This window comes from Pleurodeles waltl, chromosome 9 (assembly GCF_031143425.1).
Source record: "Pleurodeles waltl isolate 20211129_DDA chromosome 9, aPleWal1.hap1.20221129, whole genome shotgun sequence".
Lineage (NCBI taxonomy): Eukaryota > Metazoa > Chordata > Amphibia > Caudata > Salamandridae > Pleurodeles > Pleurodeles waltl.
The window spans coordinates 121,500,048-121,526,860 of NC_090448.1; the positions used below are offsets into that span (position 1 = coordinate 121,500,048).

Genomic DNA, 26,813 nt, shown 5'->3' on the forward strand with positions numbered 1-26,813 from the left:
AAATCAGACTCAGGTAGTGGCTCATCTCTAATTCCTGGTCTTAGGTTAGTGCATAATTCCATGACATCTAGACAGGCATGCTCTACGTCTCCCTCTTCTCCAGGAAGAGGAATCAGTGTATCAGGATTCAAGGTAGCACAGCACCTCATGGTCACATTTACAGAGACCAAAATAATTTGTACATAGCATGTTAACCTGCTATTTGTCAAATGTTGGGTATGGGTACAGGTCAACAACAACTCAACTGAGTGCGATACAAACACAGTGAGGGGATGGCCAAAAACAATAGTGTCACATTCCACGATGCTGACACTCAATGAAACTCAAATTTCTACAGTGACTGCACTTTCATTAATAAATTACCAATGCTTTACTACAATTTGCGTTATTATTGTAACTTGTAGGGGTGAGCCACAATTATACTTCTCTGGAATCATCTTCTGGGACAGTCATATTCATACTGGTGTTGTTATTAGTTTTGTGCTATGACTTCAATGATAAAGTAAAACAAAAAAAACAAATTCGAAATATGTCATTTATACCATGGATCAGAAGATAAGACAAATATAAGTATAAATCTTTTTTTTAGAGATTTGCAGCAAATCAGCTAGATTTGACATATATTGATAGTAATTTGATTTCACACTTCAAGGTTTTGTTATCCTGGTAAAGACTTCTGCAGTATATGATGTTGAAACTGGGCGATAGATTGACTGATCAAAACCTAAAAGGACATTTCTCCGGCACAAGCTGATTTGCTTCAGACCTGTTTTTTCAAGCTCACCAAAACATTTCAGAAACCAAGCTCCTGTTGTAAGAACTTAAGAGACCAAGGACATATAATATGTGATGATTTATTTATTTAAAGAATTCCTATAGTGCCTTGAGAAAAAGTGATTTTCATGTAACATGCATATTTTAATTGGTACAGCCAAATATGACTTCTTTCTGGCATTGACGGTCTAAGTTATTATAACTGACATTTATATATCCAGCAGTGTGGCAATAAGGCATTCTGAATATTTGTGTGTCTGTCATACTAGTTAATACACTTTAAAAGGGACAGTGGACGACAACACGGAGATGGCTTTCTGAAGTAACAAACTGCGGTTATTTGTCCTGGCAACGTTATTCTTTAGCTTTGCTGCACATCCACAGTCCAGCAAGAAATTATGGCTGCTGGATTTGCCTTTGTCTTGTGGTTCCTTTTCACAGTCCTAAAAAAGACAACGGGAAAATCAATGATCTTAAAATATTATTACCTTTAAGATGTGATTTACATTTAATGAAACTTCTTCATGGCTATATGGTTTTTAATTATTATAGAAATACCATGCAACCCATTTCTCCCATAAATATATGTAAATGAGAGAGGTTAAGAGTTCAGTTTAATTACAATGGAAGAATATGAAACACATTTAGGACTTCCATTAAAACATGCAAATATGAAGCAATGTGAACCTCACCAAAACACTACACCCTCTTGTGAAGCAGGAGATAGTATCAAGCAAAAATAATAAAATGTAACAAGAAAAAAAGAAAAAATCTAAATTTGAATAATTGCCAGCACAAGGTTAAATAAACAATACTATACAGAGAGACAAGAAATAAATGGTTGGAAGACCAGTTTGATAACTAAAAAGTACTACATATAAAGGGAAGAGAATAAACTATGATCGGCCTTAATAAACAAAGTGGAGCAAACTATAAATGGTATGGAGGCTGGGACAAAAAAGGTTGAACATTTTCAAACGATAACTAATTGAGAAGGCCCAGTCTTTAGGAATATAAAATGACATACTAATGTTAAAAAGGAGACGGTCCTTTACCAATCTGCCAGGGTTTCTGTCTCCAGAAGCTGAATATTAGACTAACAGATATTGTTTGGTTTAGTTTATTTTGGACATTCAAAGTTATATTATGTAGTAATGTATATTAAGTTTACTTTGGATGTATTGTAGTAAAAACATATACTTAGGCCGTGACAGGGTCGGTAACTTGTGATCCCTGCACAAACAGATGCTTGCTCAGGGGTCACAATTACAGATGGAATTTACTGCACCCACTAATTACCTGGTGCGATAAAGATCCTTCTCTTAAATTTCAGTAGGTTAAACTTGCTGAAGTGTGAAAGGGCAAAAGCCATGCCAGGTGGAATTTATCATATTGATAACTCTGGAATCCTAGGGTGTAGGATTTTTGTGGGTGCAGTAAATAACATGTGCCCTTCTCGAGGATGTATAATTAGAAACGGTGGTGCTAATTTAGACTTTGGAGAGAGGGTGCGCCTTTGCATCAATAAAACAGTACCCTCTCCAACAAACTCTTGGTCCACCTTCCTGAATTAGAGGTGGGCAGACCGCCAAGTTTTTTTTTCAAAGCAAACTTACACTTTAAGAGTTTTTTCTGAACAATAAAAATTGTAGACGCCCCACCTTCAGATTGGACCTTCATTGACAGTAACCACAATGAAGGCACTTGCTTCCCAACTATAGAGAAGTCTCTAGTGCTAGAAGTCATCTTTAAATTTGGCAGGATGAGTAAAGGCAGGGTGGCAGATATAAAGTCCTCTCTCATCCTGTCTGCCTTCATTCTGTCCACCCAACCCTGAGTAAGGGCCGAAATGTTCTTTGACAGTCATTTGTTAAAATGGTTAAAGTAGTTTCAAGATGTTGGTAATTTGTTGGTATTTGTGACTGACAACAGATAGTACAAACACACTAAAAAAATCAAAGCAGTTCAATAAATTATGAAGGCATTTCAAATTAACTTGTTCTGCAGTCATTGATGTTCATATATGACTGCTGGACTGCACTAAAGGATATTTCACTACTGTGGTGTACTCTCTTTCATATGTTCTGCTTTAGAATCGTGCTCTTACCTGGTAGCTTTCATTTCTTGCCCATCAACAGACACTAGTCTTTCCTCCGAGGTCAGTTGTTTCCCCAAACTTGACACAAAACTTGTGTTAAAGTAGAATCGACCTTGATAAAGAGAAAAATAGAATTATCTGCATATGATTTCCAAAAATGATGCAATATGATTGTGAATAACGAGGAAAGTGTGAGTTTACCAATAAACATTGCAAATACCAGGCACCCAACGGCATATCAGTTCAAGAACTGCTCTCAGCTTTTCAAGCTGTCTGGTCAATGAAATGTGCTCTGTATAAAGTTTGTTTTTTATTATAAATCACTGTGCCCTCCCAACAACCGTGAAAATTACTTTTAGTTCAGTGATCTTATCTTATGTGAGGTTATGGTATGGTATATTATGTTTGAAACACTGTTAAAATCATATTTTTGTGGCTGTTAAACTTCTGTGACTTGGGAATGATTTGGAGTGCAAGCTTGGTAAAACGCTGATTAAAAAACATCTGCTGGATTTAGAGTAAACAATGACTAATAAACTTGCTAGTAGAATTGTAATCAATAGGGAATAAATCTCACAAAAGCATACAAAACTGTTGTGGTTATTCATGACTGAAAGGTCATGGTGGTTTCCGAGTATTATTGATAATGTTATTGACTTGTTGATTGGCATGTTGATTAGTTATCTCGTCCTAAGGTGTCTTCAATCAGGGTCAAAAGATTCATTGGCCTAAAACGAGTCCCAGAGTGAATAAATTAACTAGATTGGGACGCGTTACCACATGTAAGTCATCTTTGATGCCCTATCAAGTGGATTCGCCCTCAGCATTATGTCTAGTGCAGGCCCAGATCCAGGGGCATAGCATGGGCAATAGGATTGAGGGAGGGGGGAACTTCAAATTTTTTGACAACCACGCTGGCACATGTCAAAATACAGTATGCATCAAGTAGGGCAGTGGGAATGGAGAAGACTGTTATTAATAGGGGTACTAAGTGAGAGAAAACATAACATTTTGTAAAATAAAAAAAATTAGGACTTTCAAAATAGAAAGAGGAAGAGAGTGTGTGTTTTTTTGTCTGTGTATATGTAAACATTTACGATGAAATCCAACAGACACCTGGTCATACTCAACTAAAAGCCCCTGCACCCAACTGTTTTATCAGAAAATTGATTTATTAGAAGGTTTGTAACACTGCAAACAGCCCCACCCCCGAAGCTACACCCATGCCCAGACCACACACACACAAATAGAGACTGCCCATCCTGTTTCGGATAGTGTGGTGGACATCCAGTGACAGAATACTCTAATAAGGCGGGGACTGCATTGAAACTCAGATGAGCTTTACTATTAGTAGCTGCTTGTTTCTGCATACTTTTTTCCTTGTATGATTCTTAGGGTTTCTTTTCTATTAGCCTTGACTGTTCGTCCACAGGGGCCCTTTATCCTGTTACTGCGTGTAGCTGCTCATGGTCCAGTCTTTCAGACGTCGGAAAGAAAACTATGCAAGTATTTTGAGATGGTCAGCTACAGTAGGGTAATCAGGTGCTATTTCTTCTTCTTTTATAGATTGGACTATTTTACACCTATCAGTCATTTCACTCAGTGTCTGAGGAATTAATCTGTCTATTTTGTGGAATACATCAGAGATTGGAATTTCCAAACATCTGGTTCCAGGACCTGATCCAGAGGTGTCTGATAATGTTGTGTTCTGTTTTATTCAGGAAACCTTGAACAAAAAGGAGAAAGAGTGATTTAATTCACTTGGCTCACAGTTGAACATGGTTGTGCTGTTTTTAATTTCCCCAAAGTGTAATAAGTGGATTGGATATCATGGCGTCTATTTGGACTTGTCTACTGTAGGAATATTGGAAGGCATAGCACTCATACTAGCAGGTACTCAATTGTACAACCTTGAAGATTGTGTATGTCAAAATTCTGTTGTAGAAGAATAACCACATTATTATCCATTTTTGTGCCAAACTGTGCTCACCTAGAAAACGTAGTTTTTGAAGAATTGTTGACACACCTTTTTGAAACTTTCAGAACTTTACAAATGCGACACCTCTAGTGCTGATATTAATTTCCTCACTGGCTTTTTAACTTACATTTTACAGAAGTGCCCTTGGTCACAGTTTTGTGGTGTGTGGCTTAAACTTCAATTTTTCTGTTCTTTAGGGCATCATGTTTTACTCCTCACTGATTAAATATGGATCACTACATTGATTACTTTTCCTATTAGTTTATTATCCTAAAATCTAATCTACCTGAATGAAATTTCATTTACACATATTTTTTAAAAACTTCAAGGAAGATGTGCTCTCTGGGAAATGATCTGGCATTCACCTCCACATCGATATGATCTTCTGTAGCTTATCTGAAACATCCAAATATAAATACTATTTTTATGGATAATGTGTGAGTCTTTTTTCTTTCATATTAAGCACATTATGAATTGAGATGGTGTTTACACTGTCCTCCATCGTGCACCGGTCACAATATATCATTTAATTTTTGTAATAAGAATAGTAGTATGAGGTCACCTGGAAACTGTTGCCTGTGACATCTGTATAAGGGCTGGGAGGACTCTGTAACGAGGTGCTTGGGGTGGAGATATTGCAAGAGTTTGCATCCAATGTACTACTTTGTTAAAGTCTTCTTCTTCTTCAACCTACGAACGTTGTTCTTTCTAAAACTGGCTAAGAGGATGGGATGCGATGCAGTTTTATTTAATGAAGAGACAAGTTGGCATTGCTGTTGAGGCATGGATGTCAAACCCTGTATGGTGATTTAGGAAGTGTTATCAATGGCCAGATTATCATTTTGTCAGACGTTTTAGCGGGATCAGAGAAGTCAGTACTTGACTGGCTTGAATTTTGTTTTTGGGAACTTAATTGGTAGCGTTTGGAGCCTAGCAGCAAGAGCAGTTCCATTAATGTAGTGCGTGTCAGTTTCGATCTTGCAGGCTCGAGGCAGCATTTGGGGTGCATGAGGAGCACAAAGAGCACAGAATCTACTGTAAGGAAAGCATGTGCGGTAAAGTAAACATTGCAGGCTCGTGTGGGCATAGACATCCAGCCTGAACTCAAGAACATGAAACTTCCGGGTGAGGATGTGTGCTTATTAAGGAAAATAACTTTAAAGTATATGTTGAGACTTACCAGGAGCTGGCAGCGGGCCTAAAATTCAATGAGAAACAGCAGTGTGGCATGAGGAGGGCCACGCCACTGAACTGAAGCGGGTGTGGCAGGAAGCTGCTGGGAGGGCTTGGTGTGTGTCCTGCAGTGCTGTAGAGACGTCAGCTGAATGCTGCAAGAAAGGTGTGACTACGGACTGTTTGTTACACACAGGCAGTTAAAAGTAAGAAAGGACCATGCTAGCAAGTGTTTTTATAAGTAAGGAAAACAGAGAGTATAGAAAGGAGTCTATACATTACCTGTGCTAGCCAGCAGGGTAAGCAAAGTTATCATCAGAGCCAGAGAGTAAGACTGTGTATAATTTAAATTTATTGCTTTAGCCTTAAGACAACAGTGACTACTTTTATTGTTTACGTTTATTGCTCAACTCTGACTGGACCATTGTGCTTCTAATACCGTAATGGCTGTTCAAACCACTGTACCTCCTCCCACATACTTGGAGGCCATTGGGTGTGATGTTTTGGAAGCGAAAAGGAAATTAGCTATTCTAAATCACAATGTTTGTTTAGAACATAGAAAAGTATTAAAAACATTGCTACCAGTAAGAAGGTTAAATTAGGAAAATGACACATTGCCACTACATGAAGGCAGTGAAGATGTAGAAAATTAGGCTCATAAAGAACAGGGTGATGATAAGTGCAAGAGAACAATAGAGCACTAGAAGAAACTTTGGGTTAGAAAACTAGTATTGTAGAGAAACACAAATTACGAGCTCAGTTACCCAGTGAGTCAATTGTGCAATATGTGACAATGCAACGAACACTAGCTTCCTCATGAAGGGTCAAAGATGTACATGAAGAAATTATGAGAGATCAAACAATAAACAGAACAGGTAATACCAAAATTCAAGAAAAATTACTAGGGTTAAAAGATCCTTCATTAGAAAAATTAATTCCAATAGCTCGTAGAATTGAGTAAGGATTATTGCTGTTACTTTTGTTGTAAATAAAGCATTTCTAGAGTTCTCTCTAATGAACAGAGAATGTTCTGAGAGACCTTTTTTCACTCTGCCCAACTAGGGACATTTAAACTGTACTGGGCTATTGCTGTACAATGTATCAATTTAATTGCTTGAATACACGGCTCAAATGACTAAATTCCAATGTATTACTATGATGAGAGAACCATCAAATGTATTCTGTAGTAAAAATGTTTCTTCTCACATGTTCCCTATTGGTCCATATCCTGAGAATCATGTATTTGTTTAGAATGCATGAATGCCTTTGTTTAAAGTCCTATAAGGGGACATCTGGTTTATTGTATCGAGGGGACACTATTGTCTATCTTTAGAAGGCAAATCTATGCCAGAAATTACGTTGAACTATACTGAGTTCTCTGTACATATGATTTATATACTTTCTGCTAAATTTACATATGGCATGACCCTTGTAATCTACCTATCAACTCTTTATATACAGCTTGAAATGACACCTTTCGTCTATCATACTCCAAGGATGTTTCAGCATTTGCTATCAACCTCAGTGAAATGGAAATAGTGACGGAACGAGTCAGGGAGAACCAAAGTCCATATTGGGAATACTCCACTTCTGGTGCTAGGAGTTGGCATGCCCCATGAGCTGTATTTTAGGCTAACCTAGCGTGCTGATAATAGCAACTAAAGATATTCAAATAACAACATAAAATAATCTTTATCTTCTTCACACGTGCTGCTTCTCCTTTCACTGGCATCTTTTAAAGAAACTTTGTAGGGAGACAGAGCTAAGTTTGAAGAAAATTTCAGCCCCGAGTGGGTTTTGTTGGCTAGTGCCGTGTTGAATCTGATTCTTGTACTTCTAAATTCCAAGGTTGTCATATTGGAAGACCGGTGGCAAGTGCTACAACACTTGCCTTTTCAGAGTTCCAGAGACAGCAGAGTGTGAGGACATGTTTAGATTCCTGGGGGATTTCATTTCAGAACTTCTGGGAATTCCTTTCCCGATGCCACCTGATACAAAGAGTCAACAGGATTGTGTAGTATATAGTTGCGCGTGAGTGGCACATGTAGGAATGTATAGAATAGGAGAATGGGAGTGAGGATATGGAACGAGGACAACAGCAGTTGGAGGTGGAGCCGGGCGGAGACAGAGGATAGAGACTAAGCTGTACAGTGTTGGGGCTGAATCGTTATTCACTTGGATCCTGGAATAAAAGTGATAAAGAATACAATACTGCAAGCATCGTTTATTACAACAGATTAGAATGTGAAACCGATTACTGAAAAACTTTCCTCGACCCATTGTTGCCTACCTTATGTGTCATCAAAAAGTGTGACTCATACAACAAGCAGCAAGGAAGAATGACCTGTCCATGCTGGGTGGTGATCGTATGCATCCTTCCGAAAACCTCTCGCATGGCACAAACATAACTAGGTAAAGGTTTCTGGCACTGTGACCCAAATTAAGAAAATGAGACCTTAAGGGACAGAGTTGAAGTTTAGTGAACAGGGTACTCCATCACAATAGTTTGGAATTCCTTACATGTGTCTTGATTTAAATATAACAACATTCAAGAAAGCTTTATTTAAAAACCTATTTTGACGCTGTTTCTCTTTTTTTTGGTCTGCAGTTAGATTTGCTGCATTAAATCACTACAATGTTTCGGTAAACATTATGCTAAATTCATACCACAGATCTGACTTGCAACAGATACGACTCCTTCAGATAGGGCTGGGTTGAATCAGATCATCAAGGGGATTTTTTTGGGATAGGAGTGAGTTCAGATCTGCCTTTAGAAAGCCACTAATCCTATCTCAAATCCTGTCTTCCATCATTTGTGGCTTTCTAACATCCAGCCTTATCAGCACCAGTCTATTGCTCCTTTCTGGTCCCATACCTGTAGTTCCCTGAACGGATTCTATAAGCTACATTCTCTCCTATGTAGCGGATCCGTCCCCTATGGCATATGTCCACTGAAGATATCGCGTAATGTGACGTTGGCAATCCTGTTGATTCCATGTAACATCATGTTATATAACGTATTATTTTTAAGCTGGTTACATAAACCTGGGTTTTGCTCTGTACTCAGCCACTTGTGCTTTGTTGCTTGCTGATCAAAGTACCATACCGCCCAATCCTACCCTTCTAGTAGCTTCTCATTATTTGGCTAAATTGTGGTGCAGGGTCTTCCTTTATCTGATGTCTTCCCTGCAACATCCTTAACAGTTGGGTTATGGATCAGGCCCTAATTCAGCAGTTTTTTAAACTGGAGCATACTATGTAATCCCCCAACTAAGTGGTCATAAAGGCCACTTCCTGCAGGGACCCCTGAGAGAAACAGACACTGTGTGTACATATCCATATTTATGTGATGGAAAATGTAGGCTCCACCCCGTCTGTACAAATGATGTACACAATGGATAAAGCCTTGTGGTGTAGTTCATAATGCAGCACTCAAATCCTTGTCAACTGTGAATTTTTGTCTGAACAATTTCAACAAGAAGTTAAAGAGTTAGAATTAGCTCATATTACTGACCCCTCATGAGTATGAAACAACAAATGGATTCTTCTATAATAGAAATCGAAAGCAGTTTTACTGCTTAGTTTGAGAAACTCCTAGCGAAATTAAAACAAATGATTTATGAGCTTGGCGAAATGGCAGGGACATTTAAAGGCCATTTAAAACTCAGGCAACCCCTTGCTTAAACAACTAGTGGATATAATCGAGGTGTTAGCATCTTACTACGAGGCCTTGTACAGCTCTGAAATGGTGGACACCAGACGTCTGGAAGGTATGTTTCTTCCACCTCTACGACTAACTAAGCAGGATATAGCCAATGCCAGCTCCCGACTGACTACTAGCAAATTAACTGTGGCGAGAGCTTTCTCACAACATTTTACAAAATAGGTTGACACCTACTGATATCACTGCTTTACATCACGTTCTAAGACCATAATGGAATAGGTCTTTGGACACCGTGTCTACTTATAGTACCATATCCCTCATACCCAATGAGAGCGGTACTATTCTAGCTGCGATCCCCTATCATTAATACATTTTGATGTGGAAATCTAAGGTATCACTTTTGTGACCTGACCATGCACGGTTATTTCATCGATGATCTACTCTTCCCAGGTTCATGCCGGGTTGCTCTTCTAGGTATCGGCACTTCTAGATATGGTCTCAGAACCAGCAGCAACGGATTGCCATTTTTTCATTTTAATTTAATGCTTACGCAACAGAGGACGTTTTTTTTTTACATCAAATCAATCTGAACTTTCAGCCGAGTTAATATCGTACATTTTCTACAGACATGGAACCTAGGAGTCCAACAACACCAGACTTTGAATTAGCAAGGAAAACTCTTTTCAGTCACCCAATTATGTTGTTTTAAAAAATTATAGTCATTAAAAGAAGAACTATTTTTAGTCAGTTCCCATTTTTTAAAATCCATCATGATGTCACGTCTCACCCCCTGCCAACGGGTTGGTCTAGACATCATTATTGTGAACATAGAAACTCTGGTTCTTTTCTGGTTTCTCGGATACTTTGCCCCATGTTATTATTGTTCAAGTTAATTTCTTGCTTGTATGTTTTTAAGGTCTAAACATTATTTTCCCTATTCACCTATTTCCCATTCTACACTTTCTGCTCATGCCCATCGCTTTGCACCTGCTGGCCCTCTCATGGACCTCTACCTACAAGCAAACTGTTACGTTTGGACTATTCTTATTTTTGGATCAAGCGTTCTGCATCACACACACTCTACAGTTTTGTTTCTCGCCTACACCTTCTCAGTTCAAAACCCACCTAAAATATCTCTTTCACTTCCTTTCTCATCAACATATCTAGGTCAAGTGAAAGTTTATCACATATTTTCCTCGTGTTGGATATATTTTCGAATGTTTATTTAGTATTATTCGTTTGTTTTTTCAGGGATTGCAATAAAACGGTTTAAAATGAAATATATTTGGAGAACATCATGCAACATCAGAGCTCGGTATTCGGTTTCAATTGGTAGCCTCTGGCTGAGATATTTTCCTTCAGTAGTGGAGTGTGGATGATATGGAGTAGATGCTGTGAATCAGCAGGAAGAAGACACAATGGGCCTGATTCTAACTTTGGAGGACGGTGTTAAACCGTCCCAAAAGTGGCGGATATACCACCTACCGTATTACGAGTCCATTATATCCTATGGAACTCGTAATACGGTAGGTGGTATATCCGCCACTTTTGGGACGGTTTAACACCGTCCTCCAAAGTTAGAATCAGGCCCAATGTGTCTCAGGTTCAGGCCCCTTTTCTGGTCAAAGTACAAAGAATTGGTGACTTGGTATGGGTTTCAATTAGGAGATGAGTGGCACGAGTTGCAGGCACTACTATTGAAGGGTGCGTTAAGTGACCTGATTTTGAATATTATTGAACTGATCTTCTAGAGACTACATTGGGTGCCTCATTGGTTGGGAAACTGTCAATCAGAAAAGACACAAATGGTTGAACTAGGTTTATGGACCTGGCCAACATAATACTATGGAGGCCATATTGAGTGAGCAGGATGGATATGGCTGCCATCTGGGATTGTTATGGACAGCCAATACTTTTGGCTGACATACATGAAACGACTAGGAAATAAGAAATTAAAGGCACATAAATTGTAGACACTTAGGAGCTGTCTCAAGTTCCAAGATGTAGTCAGTAAATACAATAGTATAGCATTGGCAAGGGCAAGTATCACAATATTGGGGGGCTTCGATAATTCATGGACGCGACGTACTCTTGAGAATCTTCAAAAGGCAGTATATGACATTTGGGTCATTGACTTAAGTTGTGAAACAGATATGGAGTGCTGAGGAAACTGCCCCTTCAACAGACACCAAACAAGCACAATTACTCACACTGGGGAATGTTGAGTTGGATTACCTAATTGCACTCAGCACTGAGAGATGTGACTTGACAAATACAGAAAGAGATGAGGACTTGGCTCATTTGGTTATGATATTGGAATTTTTTTGTTTTTGTTAGACATGGCATCCTTGGCGTGTCCTCCTTTGTCTTTTTGCCTCTGCTTCCCATGTTTTGACTGCGTGCTAGACTTTGTTTTTGCTGGTTTTGGTACTCTAGGCACCTTACCACTGCTGACCAGTGCTAAAGTGCTCTCTGTGTAAATTGTATGTGTAATTGGCTTTTCCATGATTGGTGTTAGAAATGGGGTTTTTGGTTGGCAGTCAGGTTACCCTCTGCCCAAGCAAAAGCCCTCACTCTAGTCAGGGTAAGTCACACACTATCCAAGATTATCCTGTGCCCACCCTCTGGTAGCTTGGCACGAGCAGTCAGGCTTAACTTAGAAGGCAATGTGTAAAGTATTTGTGCAATAAATCATACAATACCACCATATAGCACCACAAAAATACACCACACAGTGTTTAGAAAAATATATAATATTTATCAGGATAATTGTAGGTCAAAAAGAATAAAGTTGCAATGGAAAATGGTAGAAATATCACAGGGAAGTGATATAAAGTGTCTTAAGTCTTTAGAATGCAATACAGTGTCTTTCAAGCACAAAGTACCTGGTTTCTGGTGGAAAATCTCCTCAGAGGGCCACGGGTGGAGAGATGCGTGGAAAAAGGGTGGGTGCGTCGATTTCTCCTCAGCACACAAAGACTTGCGTCGTTCTTTTTCCACGCGGGGAAGTCGGGCGTCGTTTTCCGGCACGCAGACAGTCTCTTTTCGTGGATCGCGGGGATTACCAGATGTCCCGGGTCTGTGCGTGGATTCTCCTGCTTGTTTTCCGGCTGTGCGTCGTTCTGCGGGGCTGCGCGTCGAAGTTTCGATCTCACGGTAGGCGTCGCGTCGATTTCTCCTTGGAAGTCGGGCGGCGTTGTCCTTGCGAGGCCGTGCGTCGGAAATTTGGTCTCACGGCAGGCGTTGCGTCGATTTCTCCTTGGAAGTCGGGCGGCGTTGTCCTTGCGAGGCCGTGCGTCAAAGTTTCGCGCTCACGGTAGGCGTCGCGTCGATTTCTCCTGGAAAGTCGAGCGGCTTTGTCCTTGCGAGGTTGTGCGTCGAAGTCTCGATCGTCCCGAGGGCGTCGCGTCGATCAGCGTCGGTGTGCGGCGTTTTTCTCGCCGCGAAACAAGCTGTGCGTCGAAATTTTCGGCGCACGGAGCGTCCAAGTGAAAGGAAGAAGTCTTTTTGGTCCTGAGACTTCAAGGAACAGGAGGCAAGCTCTATCCAAGCCCTTGGAGAGCACTTTCACAGCCAGACAAGAGTTCAGCAAGGCAGCAGGGCAACAGCAAGACAGCAGTCCTTTGTAGAAAGCAGACAGGTGAGTCCTTTGAGCAGCCAGGCAGTTCTTCTTGGCAGGATGTAGTTTCTGGTTCCGGTTTCGTCTCCAGCAAGTGTCTGATGAGGTAGGGCAGAGGCCCTGTTTTATACCCAAATGTGCCTTTGAAGTGGGGGAGACTTCAAAGAGTGGCTAAGAAGTGCACCAGGTCCCCTTTCAGTTCAATCCTGTCTGCCAGGGTCCCAGTAGGGGGTGTGGCAGTCCTTTGTGTGAGGGCAGGCCCTCCACCCTCCCAGCCCAGGAAGACCCATTCAAAATGCAGAAGTATGCAAGTGAGGCTGAGTACCCTGTGTTTGGGGTGTGTCTGAGTGAATGCACAAGGAGCTGTCAACTAAACCTAGCCAGACGTGGATTGTAAGGCACAGAAGGATTTAAGTGCAAAGAAATGCTCACTTTCTAAAAGTGGCATTTCTAGAATAGTAATATTAAATCCGACTTCACCAGTCAGTAGGATTTTGTATTACCATTCTGGCCATACTAAATATGACCTCCCTGCTCCTTTCAGATCAGCAGCTGCCACTTCAACAGTGTATGAGGGCAGCCCCAATTTTAGCCTATGAAGGGAGCAGGTCTCCCAGCAGTGCAAAAACGAATTTAGGAGTTTTACACTACCAGGACATATAACTACACAGGTACATGTCCTGTCTTTTACCTACACAGCACCCTGCTCTAGGGGATACCCAGGACACACATTAAGGGTGACTTATATGCAGAAAAAGGGGAGTTCTAGGCTTGGCAAGTACTTTTAAATGCCAAGTCGAGGTGGCAGTGAAACTGCACACACAGGCCTAGCAATGGTAGGCCTGAGACAAGGAAAAGGGGCTACTTAAGTGGGTGGCACAATCTGTGCTGCAGGTCCACTAGTAGCATTTAATCTATATGCCCTAGGCACCTGGAGTGCACATGACTGGGGACTTATAAGTAGATTAAATAGTTCAATCAGGTATGATCCAAAGTTACCATGTTTACAGAGAGAGAGCATATACACTTTATCACTGGTTAGCAGTGGTAAAGTGCGCAGAGTCTAAAAACCAGCAAAAACAGTATCCAAAAAGAGGAGGGAGGCAGGCAAAAAGTTAGGGGTGACTACCCTAAGGCTGTCAGGTCTAACATGTGTCCCCCCCAGCTGAAAGTGGGGAGAGCTACCCGACCTCCTGGGAGCTCTCATCGCTAAGGCGGAAGTACCTGGAGAGACCATCAGCATTGGCGTGGTCAACCCCTGGGCGATGTTCCACCGTAAAGTCCATCCCCTGTAGGGAAATGGACCACCTCAGAAGTTTTGGATTCTCACCCCTCATCTGCATGAGCCATCTGAGGGGCCTGTGGTCTGTCTGAACTAGGAAGTGAGTCCCAAACAGGTAGGGCCTCAGCTTCTTCAGTGCCCAGACCACAGCGAAAGCTTCTCTTTCAATAGCACTCCACCTCTGTTCCCGTGGTAATAGCCTTCTGCTAATAAAGACTACCGGTTGATCTTGGCCCTCCTCATTTAGCTGTGCTAGGACTGCCCCTATGCCATGCTCTGAAGCGTCTGTCTGCACGATAAATTCCTGGGAGTAGTCAGGGGCCTTGAGCACGGGGGCCGTGCACATGGCTTCCTTCAGGGCGTCAAAGGCTTTCTGACAAGCCTCTGTCCAATTCACCAACCTAGGTTGCTTCTTGGACGTGAGTTCTGTCAAGGGGGACACAATGGTACCATAGCCCTTGACAAACCTGCGGTAGTATCCGGTGAGGCCTAAAAAGGCTCTCACCTCAGTCTGGGTTCGAGGTGGTTGCCAGGCCTTGATAGTTTCGATCTTGGCCTGGAGTGGCTGCACCTTGCCACCACCTACTAGGTGTCCCAAGTACACCACGGAACCCTGCCCAATCTGGCACTTACTAGCCTTGATGGTCAGGCCTGCCTGTTGCAGGGCCTGAAGCACCTCCTTGAGGTGGAGCAGGTGTTCCTCCCAGCTGGAACTGTAGACAGCTATGTCATCCAGGTAGGCTGCACAGAAGGCATCCTTGCCAGCCAGGACCCCGTTAACCAACCGTTGGAAGGTAGCGGGGGCATTTTTCAATCCAAACGGCATCACCCGGAACTGGTAATGGCCGTCAGGGGTGGAAAAGGCGGACCTTTCCTTAGCCCCCTCAGTCAGGGCGATCTGCCAGTACCCTGAAGTAAGATCAAACGTACTCAGGAACTTGGCAGCGCCTAGCCTGTCCACGAGCTCATCAGCTCGGGGGATGGGGTGAGCATCAGTCCGTGTGACTGAGTTGAGACCCCGGTAGTCCACGCAGAACCGGAGTTCTGGCTTCGCGCCTGGGGCAGTAGCCTTGGGGACCAACACCACTGGGCTGGCCCAGGGACTACTGGACTTCTCAATAACCCCTAGCGTCAACATCTTGGAGACCTCCTCCTTGATGCTGGCCTTCACCTTATCTGACAACCTGTAAATTTTGTTCTTCACAGGGAGACTGTCACCGGTGTCAATATCATGAACACAGAGGTGGGTCAGTCCAGGAGTAAGGGAGAAGAGGGGGGAGAACTGCTCCAACAGCTCATAGCAGTCTCCTTTCTGGTTTAGAGTCAGGGAGTCAGACAGAATGACCCCGCTTACGGACCCATCACCTTCTTGGGCAGAGAGGAGGTCAGGGAGAGGTTCACTCTCCTCTTCCATTCCTTCATCTGTGACCAGAAGCATGTTGATCTCCGACCTCTCAAAATGAGCTTTTAGTCGGTTCACGTGGAGCACCCTTAGGGGGTTCCTAGGGGTTTGGAGGTCCACTAGGTAAGTGGCCTCCCCTTTCCGCTCCTTTATTTCAAATGGGCCAGACCAGCGGTCCTGGAGAGCTCTGGGCTCTACTGGCTCCATTACCCACACTTTGTCTCCAGGTTGAAACTCTACCAGAGTGGCCTTCTGGTCATACCATTGTTTCATCACCTCTTGACTGGCCTCCAGGTTACTTTGGGCCTCTTTCCAGAAGCGGGTCATCTGATTGCGGAGGGCCAACATGTAGCTGACCACGTCCTGAGGGGGTGTCTTTGGAGCGTTCTCCAATCCCTCCTTGACAATGCTTAAGGGTCCCCTGACGGGGTACCCATAGAGAAGCTCAAAGGGACTGAACCCTACCCCCCTCTGGGGGACCTCTCTGTAAGCAAAGAGAAGGCATGGTAAGAGGACGTCCCATTTACGCCTCATGGCCTCAGGGAGGCCACCAATCATGCCTTTCAGGGTCTTGTTGAATCTCTCCACAAGCCCATTAGACTGGGGGTGATAGGGTGTGGTGAACTTGTAGGCTACACCACACGCATCCCACAGATGCTTCATGTACGCGGACATGAAGTTAGTGCCTCTGTCAGACACTATCTCCTTGGGGAATCCCACACGGGTAAATATCCCCATCAGGGTTCTGGCTACCACCGATGCAGTTACGGTCCTCAGAGGGATTGCCTCTGGGTACCGGGTGGCATGGTCCACCAAAACCAGGATAAACCTGTTGCCTAAGGCAGTTTTGGGGTCCAAGGGGCCAACAATGTCGACGCCCACCCTTTCAAAGGGGGTGCCAACGACAGGAAGTGGAATCAGGGGGGTTTTAACCCTCTTTCCTGCTTTACCACTAGCCTGGCAGGTAGGACAAGCCCTGCAGAATTTGTCTGAGTGTGTCCTCATTTTGGGCCAGTGAAAGTGGGTGACAAGCCTGTTGAAGGTCTTGTCTTGTCCCAAATGTCCTGCCAGGGGAATGTCGTGAGCCAGACCCAGTAGGAAGGCTCGGTAACATTGGGGGACCACCAGCACACGTGCTGCCCCAAAGACCGGAACCCTAGGCTCACTGTAGAGGAGATCATTCTCCCAATATAGGTGGTGATTGCCAGAGGCGTCACCTGCTGCCTGGTTTAAGGCTTGTTTCCTCAACCCTTCTAGAGTGGGACACTCTTTCTGCGCCTTGCAGAATTCCTCCCTGGTGGGTCCACCCTCAACTTGCCAGCCAGCAAGCTCAGGTAAGTCACCTAGGGTGGCAATGTCTTCCCCAGTTGGCTCGGGGGTCTCCTCCTCAGGAGCCCCGTCAGCCACTGTGGGAACTTCTGGGGCCGGTTTCCCGCGCCCCTTGTCCCTCCTCTTGGCAGCTCCCTGGGCCATCGTTCCAGGCTCCAGATGCCCTTGACTTCCCTCTCGGTCAGCCATGGACCGGGTGGTCATGCAGACCCACTCAGGTAACCCTAACATCTCCAGGTGAGATCTGAGCTCTACTTCTTTCCAAGCAGTATGCTCTAGATCATTGCCTAACAGACAATCTACAGGCATGGCAGGACTCACAGCTACTTTCAGAGTACCAGAGACCCCCCCCCACTCAAAGGGAACCCGAGCCACCGGTAGGTGACTCTCGCGATTGTCAGCGACTATGACCTGGTGGAATGTATTAGGGATTATCTGCTCTGTGGACACCAGCTGACTCTTGATAGTAGTCATACTGGCTCCTGTGTCACGCAGAGCCTCCACCTTCTGCCCATCAATGAGGACCCACTGCCGGTACTTGGAAGTATTTTTAGGCATGTGGACCTTGGACATCATTTCTCCTTCTCCCAGGGACACTAGGGAAATCTCTACCTGCTCCCCAAAGCTAGTTGGGTCCATCTCCCCCCCGAGTGCTACACTAGTCAACCCAGGTGCCTGTCCGGTAGTGGACGGTGCCCTCTTGGGGCACTGTGGATCGCCTTTGTAGTGACCATATTGGTAACACTCCATGCATTTGGGGCTAGATTTTCCTGACCTGTCAAATGTCCCTGGCTTCTTCCCAAATTTGGAAAAGGAAGGGTTGCCACCCCCTCCCTGGGAATTCTTTTGGGGGCCTTTAGAGAGTTCCTTATCTGTAAGTTTATCTCCCCCCTCTTTCTTCTGTTGGGAACCCTGACCACCTTTGTGGGAGTCCCCCCCAGGTACCTTTTTGGACACTCTGGTGCTAACCCAGAGGTCCGCCTCCTCAGCAAGCTTCCTGGGATCAGTCAGCTTACTATCCACTAGGTGCTGGCGCAAATCGGTATAAGTAACATTAAGCATATGCTCTCTCAGGATCAAGTCATATAAACCTTTATAATCTGCTACTTTGTTGCCCCGCACCCATCCATTCAGTGCCTTACTAGAGAAATCAAAGAAATCTACCCATGTTTGTGTGGTTTGTTTGGTGCTGTCCCTGAACCTCTGACGGTATCCCTCAGGGGTCAGCCCAAACTTGGCAAGTAAAGTGGCTTTCTGGAGTGGGTATGTGTTTTGATCCGGTGGATCCAATGTGAGAAGTGTGTCCCTCCCCAATGGCGGCACATAACCCCACATAGCTACCCCCCATTGCCCTTCAGGAACCTCATGAGCCCTTAGTGCAACTTCATAAGCAGCTAACCATTTATCTATGTCATCTCCCACCACAAAACTGGGCACCACATTTTTGGGTATACGAACCTTCTTTTCTCCAGCAGGTCCTGTCTGTATGCTGCCACCATTATTGCTGGATTCAGACTGTCTTGCCTTGATCTCCAGCTCCTTGAGACTCAGTTCATGAGCCAACAATAGTTTCTTTTCAGCCAACGCTCTTTCAGCTTCCACTTGTTTGGCTGCTCTTTCAGCTTCTGCTTGTTTGGCTGCCCTTTCAGCTTCTGCTTGAATCTGTTTGGCTGTTCTTTCAGCTTCAATCTGTTTGGCTGCTCTTTCAGCCTCAGCTTGTTTGGCTTCTCTTTCTGCCCTCCTCTCCTCCTGTTGTGCCTCAATTTTCAGTTTTGCCATTTGCAATTGGAACTCCCTTTCCTCTCTCCTTTCCTCTGCGGACAGGCTTTGCATGGAGACACTGCTCCCTGGTCTGGAAGGGTGCACAATTGCAGTGGTAACACCATCCATAGATAGTGAAAATCCTTCTGAGGGGCCATTTTCTGGCTCCTCTTCCTCATCATCCTCTAAATGGGCTTCTGCCCAGGCCCTCAGCGCCACTTGAAAGTCCTCCTTTCTGGAGGCCCCTTGGGTGGGTACCCTTAATGCCCTGCAGAATCCTCTTAGTTGTTTGACCGTGTATGTATCCAACTGGACTAGGTCAAAGTCCCCTGTCTGAGACCCAGTCAGAGACATGTTGAGTGAGGATTTAGTTTTTGAAAATTGTCAGGAAAAAACGGATTTTCAAAAAGAGATAAAAACCAAGTTGACCTTCAACTGTGGGTAGGTAGTGAAATACTTAGCTACTGTATGTCACTGCACAAATACAAGTCCTATCCTCACCGCTGATCACCAATGTTAGAAATGGGGTTTTTGGTTGGCAGTCAGGTTACCCCCTGCCCAAGCAAAAGCCCTCACTCTAGTCAGGGTAAGTCACACACTATCCAAGATTATCCTGTGCCCACCCTCTGGTAGCTTGGCACGAGCAGTCAGGCTTAACTTAGAAGGCAATGTGTAAAGTATTTGTGCAATAAATCATACAATACCACCATATAGCACCACAAAAATACACCACACAGTGTTTAGAAAAATATATAATATTTATCAGGATAATTGTAGGTCAAAAAGAATAAAGTTGCAATGGAAAATGGTAGAAATATCACAGGGAAGTGATATAAAGTGTCTTAAGTCTTTAGAATGCAATACAGTGTCTTTCAAGCACAAAGTACCTGGTTTCTGGTGGAAAATCTCCTCAGAGGGCCACGGGTGGAGAGATGCGTGGAAAAAGGGTGGGTGCGTCGATTTCTCCTCAGCACACAAAGACTTGCGTTGTTCTTTTTCCACGCGGGGAAGTCGGGCGTCGTTTTCCGGCGCGCAGACAGTCTCTTTTCATGGATCGCGGGGATTACCAGATGTCCCGGGTCTGTGCGTGGATTCTCCTGCTTGTTTTCCGGCTGTGCGTCGTTCTGCGGGGCTGCGCGTCGAAGTTTCGATCTCACGGTAGGCGTCGCGTCGATTTCTCCTTGGAAGTCGGGCGGCGTTGTCCTTGCGAGGCCGTGCGTCGGAAATTTGGTCTCACGGCAGGCGTCGCGTCGATTTCTCCTTGGAAGTCGGGCGGCGTTGTCCTTGCGAGGCCGTGCGTCAAAGTTTCGCGCTCACGGTAGGCGTCGCGTCGATTTCTCCTGGAAAGTCGAGCGGCTTTGTCCTTGCGAGGTTGTGCGTCGAAGTCTCGATCGTCCCGAGGGCGTCGCGTCGATCAGCGTCGGTGTGCGGCATTTTTCTCGCCGCGAAACAAGCTGTGCGTCGAAATTTTCGGCGCACGGAGCGTCCAAGTGAAAGGAAGAAGTCTTTTTGGTCCTGAGACTTCAAGGAACAGGAGGCAAGCTCTATCCAAGCCCTTGGAGAGCACTTTCACAGCCAGACAAGAGTTCAGCAAGGCAGCAGGGCAACAGCAAGACAGCAGTCCTTTGTAGAAAGCAGACAGGTGAGTCCTTTGAGCAGCCAGGCAGTTCTTCTTGGCAGGATGTAGTTTCTGGTTCCGGTTTCGTCTCCAGCAAGTGTCTGATGAGGTAGGGCAGAGGCCCTGTTTTATACCCAAATGTGCCTTTGAAGTGGGGGAGACTTCAAAGAGTGGCTAAGAAGTGCACCAGGTCCCCTTTCAGTTCAATCCTGTCTGCCAGGGTCCCAGTAGGGGGTGTGGCAGTCCTTTGTGTGAGGGCAGGCCCTCCACCCTCCCAGCCCAGGAAGACCCATTCAAAATGCAGATGTATGCAAGTGAGGCTGAGTACCCTGTGTTTGGGGTGTGTCTGAGTGAATGCACAAGGAGCTGTCAACTAAACCTAGCCAGACGTGGATTGTAAGGCACAGAAGGATTTAAGTGCAAAGAAATGCTCACTTTCTAAAAGTGGCATTTCTAGAATAGTAATATTAAATCCGACTTCACCAGTCAGTAGGATTTTGTATTACCATTCTGGCCATACTAAATATGACCTCCCTGCTCCTTTCAGATCAGCAGCTGCCACTTCAACAGTGTATGAGGGCAGCCCCAATGTTAGCCTATGAAGGGAGCAGGTCTCCCAGCAGTGCAAAAACGAATTTAGGAGTTTTACACTACCAGGACATATAACTACACAGGTACATGTCCTGTCTTTTACCTACACAGCACCCTGCTCTAGGGGATACCCAGGGCACACATTAAGGGTGACTTATATGCAGAAAAAGGGGAGTTCTAGGCTTGGCAAGTACTTTTAAATGCCAAGTCGAGGTGGCAGTGAAACTGCACACACAGGCCTAGCAATGGTAGGCCTGAGACAAGGAAAAGGGGCTACTTAAGTGGGTGGCACAATCCGTGCTGCAGGTCCACTAGTAGCATTTAATCTATATGCCCTAGGCACCTGGAGTGCACATGACTGGGGACTTATAAGTAGATTAAATAGTTCAATCAGGTATGATCCAAAGTTACCATGTTTACAGAGAGAGAGCATATACACTTTATCACTGGTTAGCAGTGGTAAAGTGCGCAGAGTCTAAAAACCAGCAAAAACAGTATCCAAAAAGAGGAGGGAGGCAGGCAAAAAGTTAGGGGTGACTACCCTAAGGCTGTCAGGTCTAACAATTGGCATATTTGATTTACTAGTAAGTCCCTTGTAAAGTGCACTGGAGGCGCCCAGGGCCGGTAAATCAAAAGCTACTAGTGGGGCTGCAGCACTGGATGTGCCACCCACATGAGTAGCACTGCAGTGTCTGTGTGTGCAGTTTTAAACTGCCAATCTGACCTGGCAAGGGCACCCACTTTGCAGGCCCAAACCGTCCCTTTTTATACATGTAAGGCACCCCTAAGGTGTGCCCTAGGTAGCCCCATGGGCAGGGTGCAGTGTATGTTAAAGGTAGGAAATGTAGTGGTATGTTTTTACGTGTCCTAACAGTGAAATACTGAAAAAAACGTTTCGCACTGTTGCCATGGGGGCTGCATTTAAACAACCTTTAAGTGCAGTTTCACTTTGGGAGCAGACAGAGATGAATAGTTTGTGGTCTCTGAACTCACAATTTAAAAATACATCTTTTGATAAAGTTGGTTTTTAAATTGTCAGTTTGGAAATGCCACTTTTAGAAAATGGGCATTTTCTTGGTTAAACCATTCTGTGACTCTGCCTGCTTGTGTGTATCCTGTCCGGGTCAGACTGATAGTTGGGCTGTTTTTGAATTTCCACTAGACAGTGACACAAAGGGAGCTGAGGTGTAGCCTGCATATCCTGATTGGCCATCTGGGCTGGAGTGGAGGGAGGAGCTGACACTTACACCTGAAAGGGCTGTGTCTGCCCTCACACAATGCAGTCTCTAACCCCCATGGTGTGAGTCAGGAATTAGGCCTGGGCAAGGCAGGATCTTGTGAACAACAGAAACTTTGCTTTGAAGTTTGCCATCTTCCAAAGGAGAAAGGAGTGTAAATAATGGACCCAAAACCCCAGATTTGTTAATTACTTTCGGAACCAAGAGGAACCTCTGCCAAGGAGAAGAGCTGAAGGAGGAGTACTGCCCCTTTGCCTGTGACTGTGCTTTGCTGGGTTGGCCTGTAGTTGCTGCCTCTGCCTGAAAGAGGACAAAGACTGGACTTTATGGTATATTGCTGCTTGTGAAGTGTCTCCAAGGGCTTGGACTGAGCTTGGCTCCTGCTTTGAAGGTCCGGGCCATCAAAGATTTCCTCTGCCAGCACCTGCACTCTCTGCTGAGAATCCCATCTGCCAAATGGTGCCCTATCCAGTCACTGGGCCCTAGGTGGAACCAAGGCAAAAATCCATGGTTATCTTAAGTGTGTATCTCCATTGCCCTGACTAGAGTGAGGGTCCATGCTTGGACAGAGTCCAAACTGACTGCCAACCAAAGACCCCATTTTTAATGGTTTTTAACATATATGCTTTAAAATGTTCCTAAAACATATTTGAACCCCAAAAGTTTGATCAGGTTATTTTCAGGGATGAATGATGAAACCCCCAGATGCTACAGTGGGAGGCCCGCTTTTATCCTATAATATGACAACTGGCTGTTAAGGGAATATTTGTAGAAGGTAACAGAGACAGTAACATTATTGATAGGGAAAATAGACCTTTACCGATAGGACTTTGTGCTAGGTCTGATGGCCACATCTAAGAAATAGAGGATGAAAGGCAGGTTTGCATACTTGGCCTTTCTAAGAACCAATGTGTGAATTGAGATGAATTGCAAATAATTTATAAAACGTGTATGAAATACACAGAATTGGGCAGAGCTATCATCCAAACCTCAATGAAAACACTTCAATGAAAACTAGTTAGAACAGTGCAGACCATATCATGGGACACCATGCTGCTAAAGGTGTCAGAGAAACAGATCTTAAAACTCCCCCAACTATTGTTCATTAAGCTTTGGTACTCATGGTTGAATGAGGAAAAGTGAAGAAACTGTTGAGACATCAGGAGCAAAAGATAAACAGGTCTGGTCTGGAGAGGCATGGCTACCTGTCACCTGCTTTTGTTAGTTTATTATGATAAAATAATTGGCATGTGACAAAACAATCATATATTATGAGTTGAAGAAATATATCCCTGTCTTATGAGACCTATCTTCCTGTTACCATAAGAAACTGCATAACAGATCTGACTGACCTTTAGCCATCAGCCACAGAACCACGTTAACAAGATTCAGAAGGTGAAATGTTATTGTCCAAGTTTAGTACTCAGATTTATATATGTGTAATATATTGGAGAAATGCTCAAAAGTCTTATATTGCCTTGATGATGTAGTTATGCATGTTAAGTAAAAGAATGTTCAAGAAAATCGTTAAAACATATACAAGAAAGAGAAAGAATTGAGGCTGCATGTTAGCTTATCAATGAAATATGCTCTCTGACATTAACATCGGGGTCTAAATATCATTTACCAAAATTTTGACTCCACTAGGACAATATTTTTGTAAATGATATTTAGGACACCAAGGCCCGTATTTATACTTTTTTTAGCGCCGCATTTGCGCCGCTTTTTGACGCAAAACGGCGCAAACCTACAAAATACAATGGTATTTTGCAACTTTGTGCCGTTTTTGCGTCAAAAAACGACGCAAATGCGGCACTAAAAAAGTATAAATACGGGCCCAAATGTATGTCATAAGGTAACGCCAGGAAGCGGTGCTGATGGCACTGGTAACCAATAAATGTAGTCTGTGTCTGGGGAAGCAGTACTTTGAAGCTGATCATACTGAGTGGCTGTCAGTGAAGGAGAAGCTGGCAGTAATCAGTGTTAGCACTGGCTGGATTCATGCTATGCCTGCGAGGAGGACTTACTGCAGGTCAATGTGCTGGCAGTGGACTACATTTCCCAGCAGACATAAACTGTAATATGTCAACTGAGCTGGTGGCCTTTTTTGGACCTTGAGATATACCTTTCAATGTGATTTAGGGTGTCTTTGCTAAGCAACCATGCTGCAATGTTGCTGCAGCCACAAACCTGCCATATGCATGTATGAATTGAAGAGCAAAGGCCCATTGCGTCGTAAAAGATTGTTTTATGGACATTTTAGATTACAGAAAAATATCCTGAAATCATGTGTTGCTGAAAACACAGTTTAGAAATGAGGACATAGTTTTTCGTATGCTTAGTTGTTTATATGAACAATTGTTAATTTGTTTTATACCTGTTTAACACACACTAAAGCTTTAACAATACTGCACATTTACCTGTATGTTAAATGCACTGCCATTTTAGTATCCCCTGTCGCACAATGCACATTTAGCCTAACTGATCTACAAAGCATGACCTCATCCTGACGTTGACACAACAAAGCGAGGGCTGTAGATTTAGAGAACACATCCCTTTTACCCCAGCTTGTTGTATCCCTTCTTGAAAGCTTTCCTGTATTTTTCCCACAAAAAGAGCCCAGCACCTGCTTGTTATTTTCTGTAGGGCTTCGGTTTAATCATGTGTCCATTCCTATGCTTATCACAATGAGAAAAGGTGTACAAATACAGTGCTGAAATGATTAGAATTTAGCATTAGATGGTCCAACTGGTCAGAGAGTGAAGACATGGTCCATTGGAATCGCAGTTAGTACTTAGAATATTTTAATCCTTTTTTTTTTTAAACCAAATTTTATTGATTTTATACATAATTCAAAACAGTTTACATTGTATTTTCTTCTTCTCCATTTTTCTGTATATCACATTAGTTTTATTTATTTGTGCGCTTAAACTGGAGAGATTTGATTTTAATAAACATTATTCATTTGGTATAATCCAACTCCCCCCCTCCCTCTTCCCACCCTAACCCCTCGGTCCGAATGCTTATTCAATGATAGTACTTCTGCAATAGGAAAGTTGGAGACTTTCAATTACCTTAATTGTGTCTCTGGGGGTAGTTTGCATGTGTAGGGGTCTGCTGAATTTGTCTGTGTGATAGCTATGTTTTGTTTTTGATGGCTGAATGCTCTGGTGTATTTGTATAGGCAACTTGGGTGTTATTATGGAGTGTTGGGGGGGGGTGCTGTATGGTTAGTTCGGTTTTTAGTGAATCTATTATTAGTTCCCAGTTAGCTGATACTTCAGGAGGTCTGATCCCGGTTCTGGCTTCTTTTTGTAGCAGAGTGCCTTCAGCAGCAGCCCACCTAAGTAGTTCATTTTTCCACCTTGTCAATTTAGGGCCCCCAGGATTTTTCCAGTTGCTGGCTATTTCTCTTTTCGCCAGGGTTAAAGCTAGGTCTAGGAATCTGTCTGAGGCTTTATGTTTAGTAGAATGTGTAAATGTGTGCAAGAGGCAGGTGTCAATTGAACATGACACAGTCCTACCTAGTATCTGGGATATTTTTTGGCAAATCTCAGACCAATAAGATGTCAGTGTCTGGCATTCCCAAAACATGTGGTTGAATTCTGCATCTATTGTCTTGCATCTTGGACAGCACTCTGCGGTTTTGTTGAAGTATTTGTTAATACGGGCGGGTGTAAGGTAGGCTTGATGCAAGACATAGAAATTGATCAGTTTAAATCTGGCATTCCGCGATGCTTTAGGTAAGTTCTGTAGTGTACGTTCCCATTCTGTTTCAGAGATATCTCTGTTAAAGGTTTTTTCCCATTGTTGTTTCAAGTATGGAAGGGGGGCTGTATTATCTGTTCTAATCAGTGCATATAAATTAGAAATAACCCTAGTCTTGGGAGTTTGGGATGCCAGATACGTGCACATATCCTGCGCTGATGGTTCAGAATTTTTTGTTCACCAGTGGTTGCCTATGCTAGCCCTTATAGTCCCGTAAGTTAAAAAGTGTTTCGCCGGTATGTCATATTGTGCTCTAAGGGTCTCAAACGATTTCAACTTATTGTTCTAGAATAATGTGCCTAACGTATTAACCCCGGCCTCCAGCCAGTCTCTAAGTTCAAGTTCAGCCCTTTTCTGAGTTATTGCTTGCAGCGCGCTGAGAGGAAGTTCCGCTGAGTAGGGAGTTTTAGTTTTGTGCAAGTATGATTTCCAGCATTTAGCTATTATTTTCACTTCTGGGCTGTCCTGGTTTTCTTCTTTTGTGGGGTCCAGCAGTATTTCAAACAGTCTTGTTTTCT

At 43.7% G+C, this 26,813-nt stretch overlaps 1 protein-coding gene across 4 annotated transcripts in view; it reads right to left on the bottom strand.

Annotated features, from left to right (window-relative positions):
* Positions 1–844: 844 nt before the first annotated feature.
* Positions 845–26,813, bottom strand: part of LOC138259001 (inter-alpha-trypsin inhibitor heavy chain H4-like) — a 536,359-nt gene continuing 510,390 nt past the window's right edge. For all 4 annotated transcript variants that reach the window (XM_069206377.1, XM_069206375.1, XM_069206376.1 and 1 more), the window contains 2 exons: positions 2,882–2,984; positions 845–1,217 (listed from right to left, as the gene is read on the bottom strand). In XM_069206377.1, the coding sequence (XP_069062478.1) occupies positions 1,136–1,217; positions 2,882–2,984 (185 nt within the window). In that variant the 3' untranslated portion in view covers positions 845–1,135. The remainder of the gene's footprint in view (positions 1,218–2,881; positions 2,985–26,813) is intronic.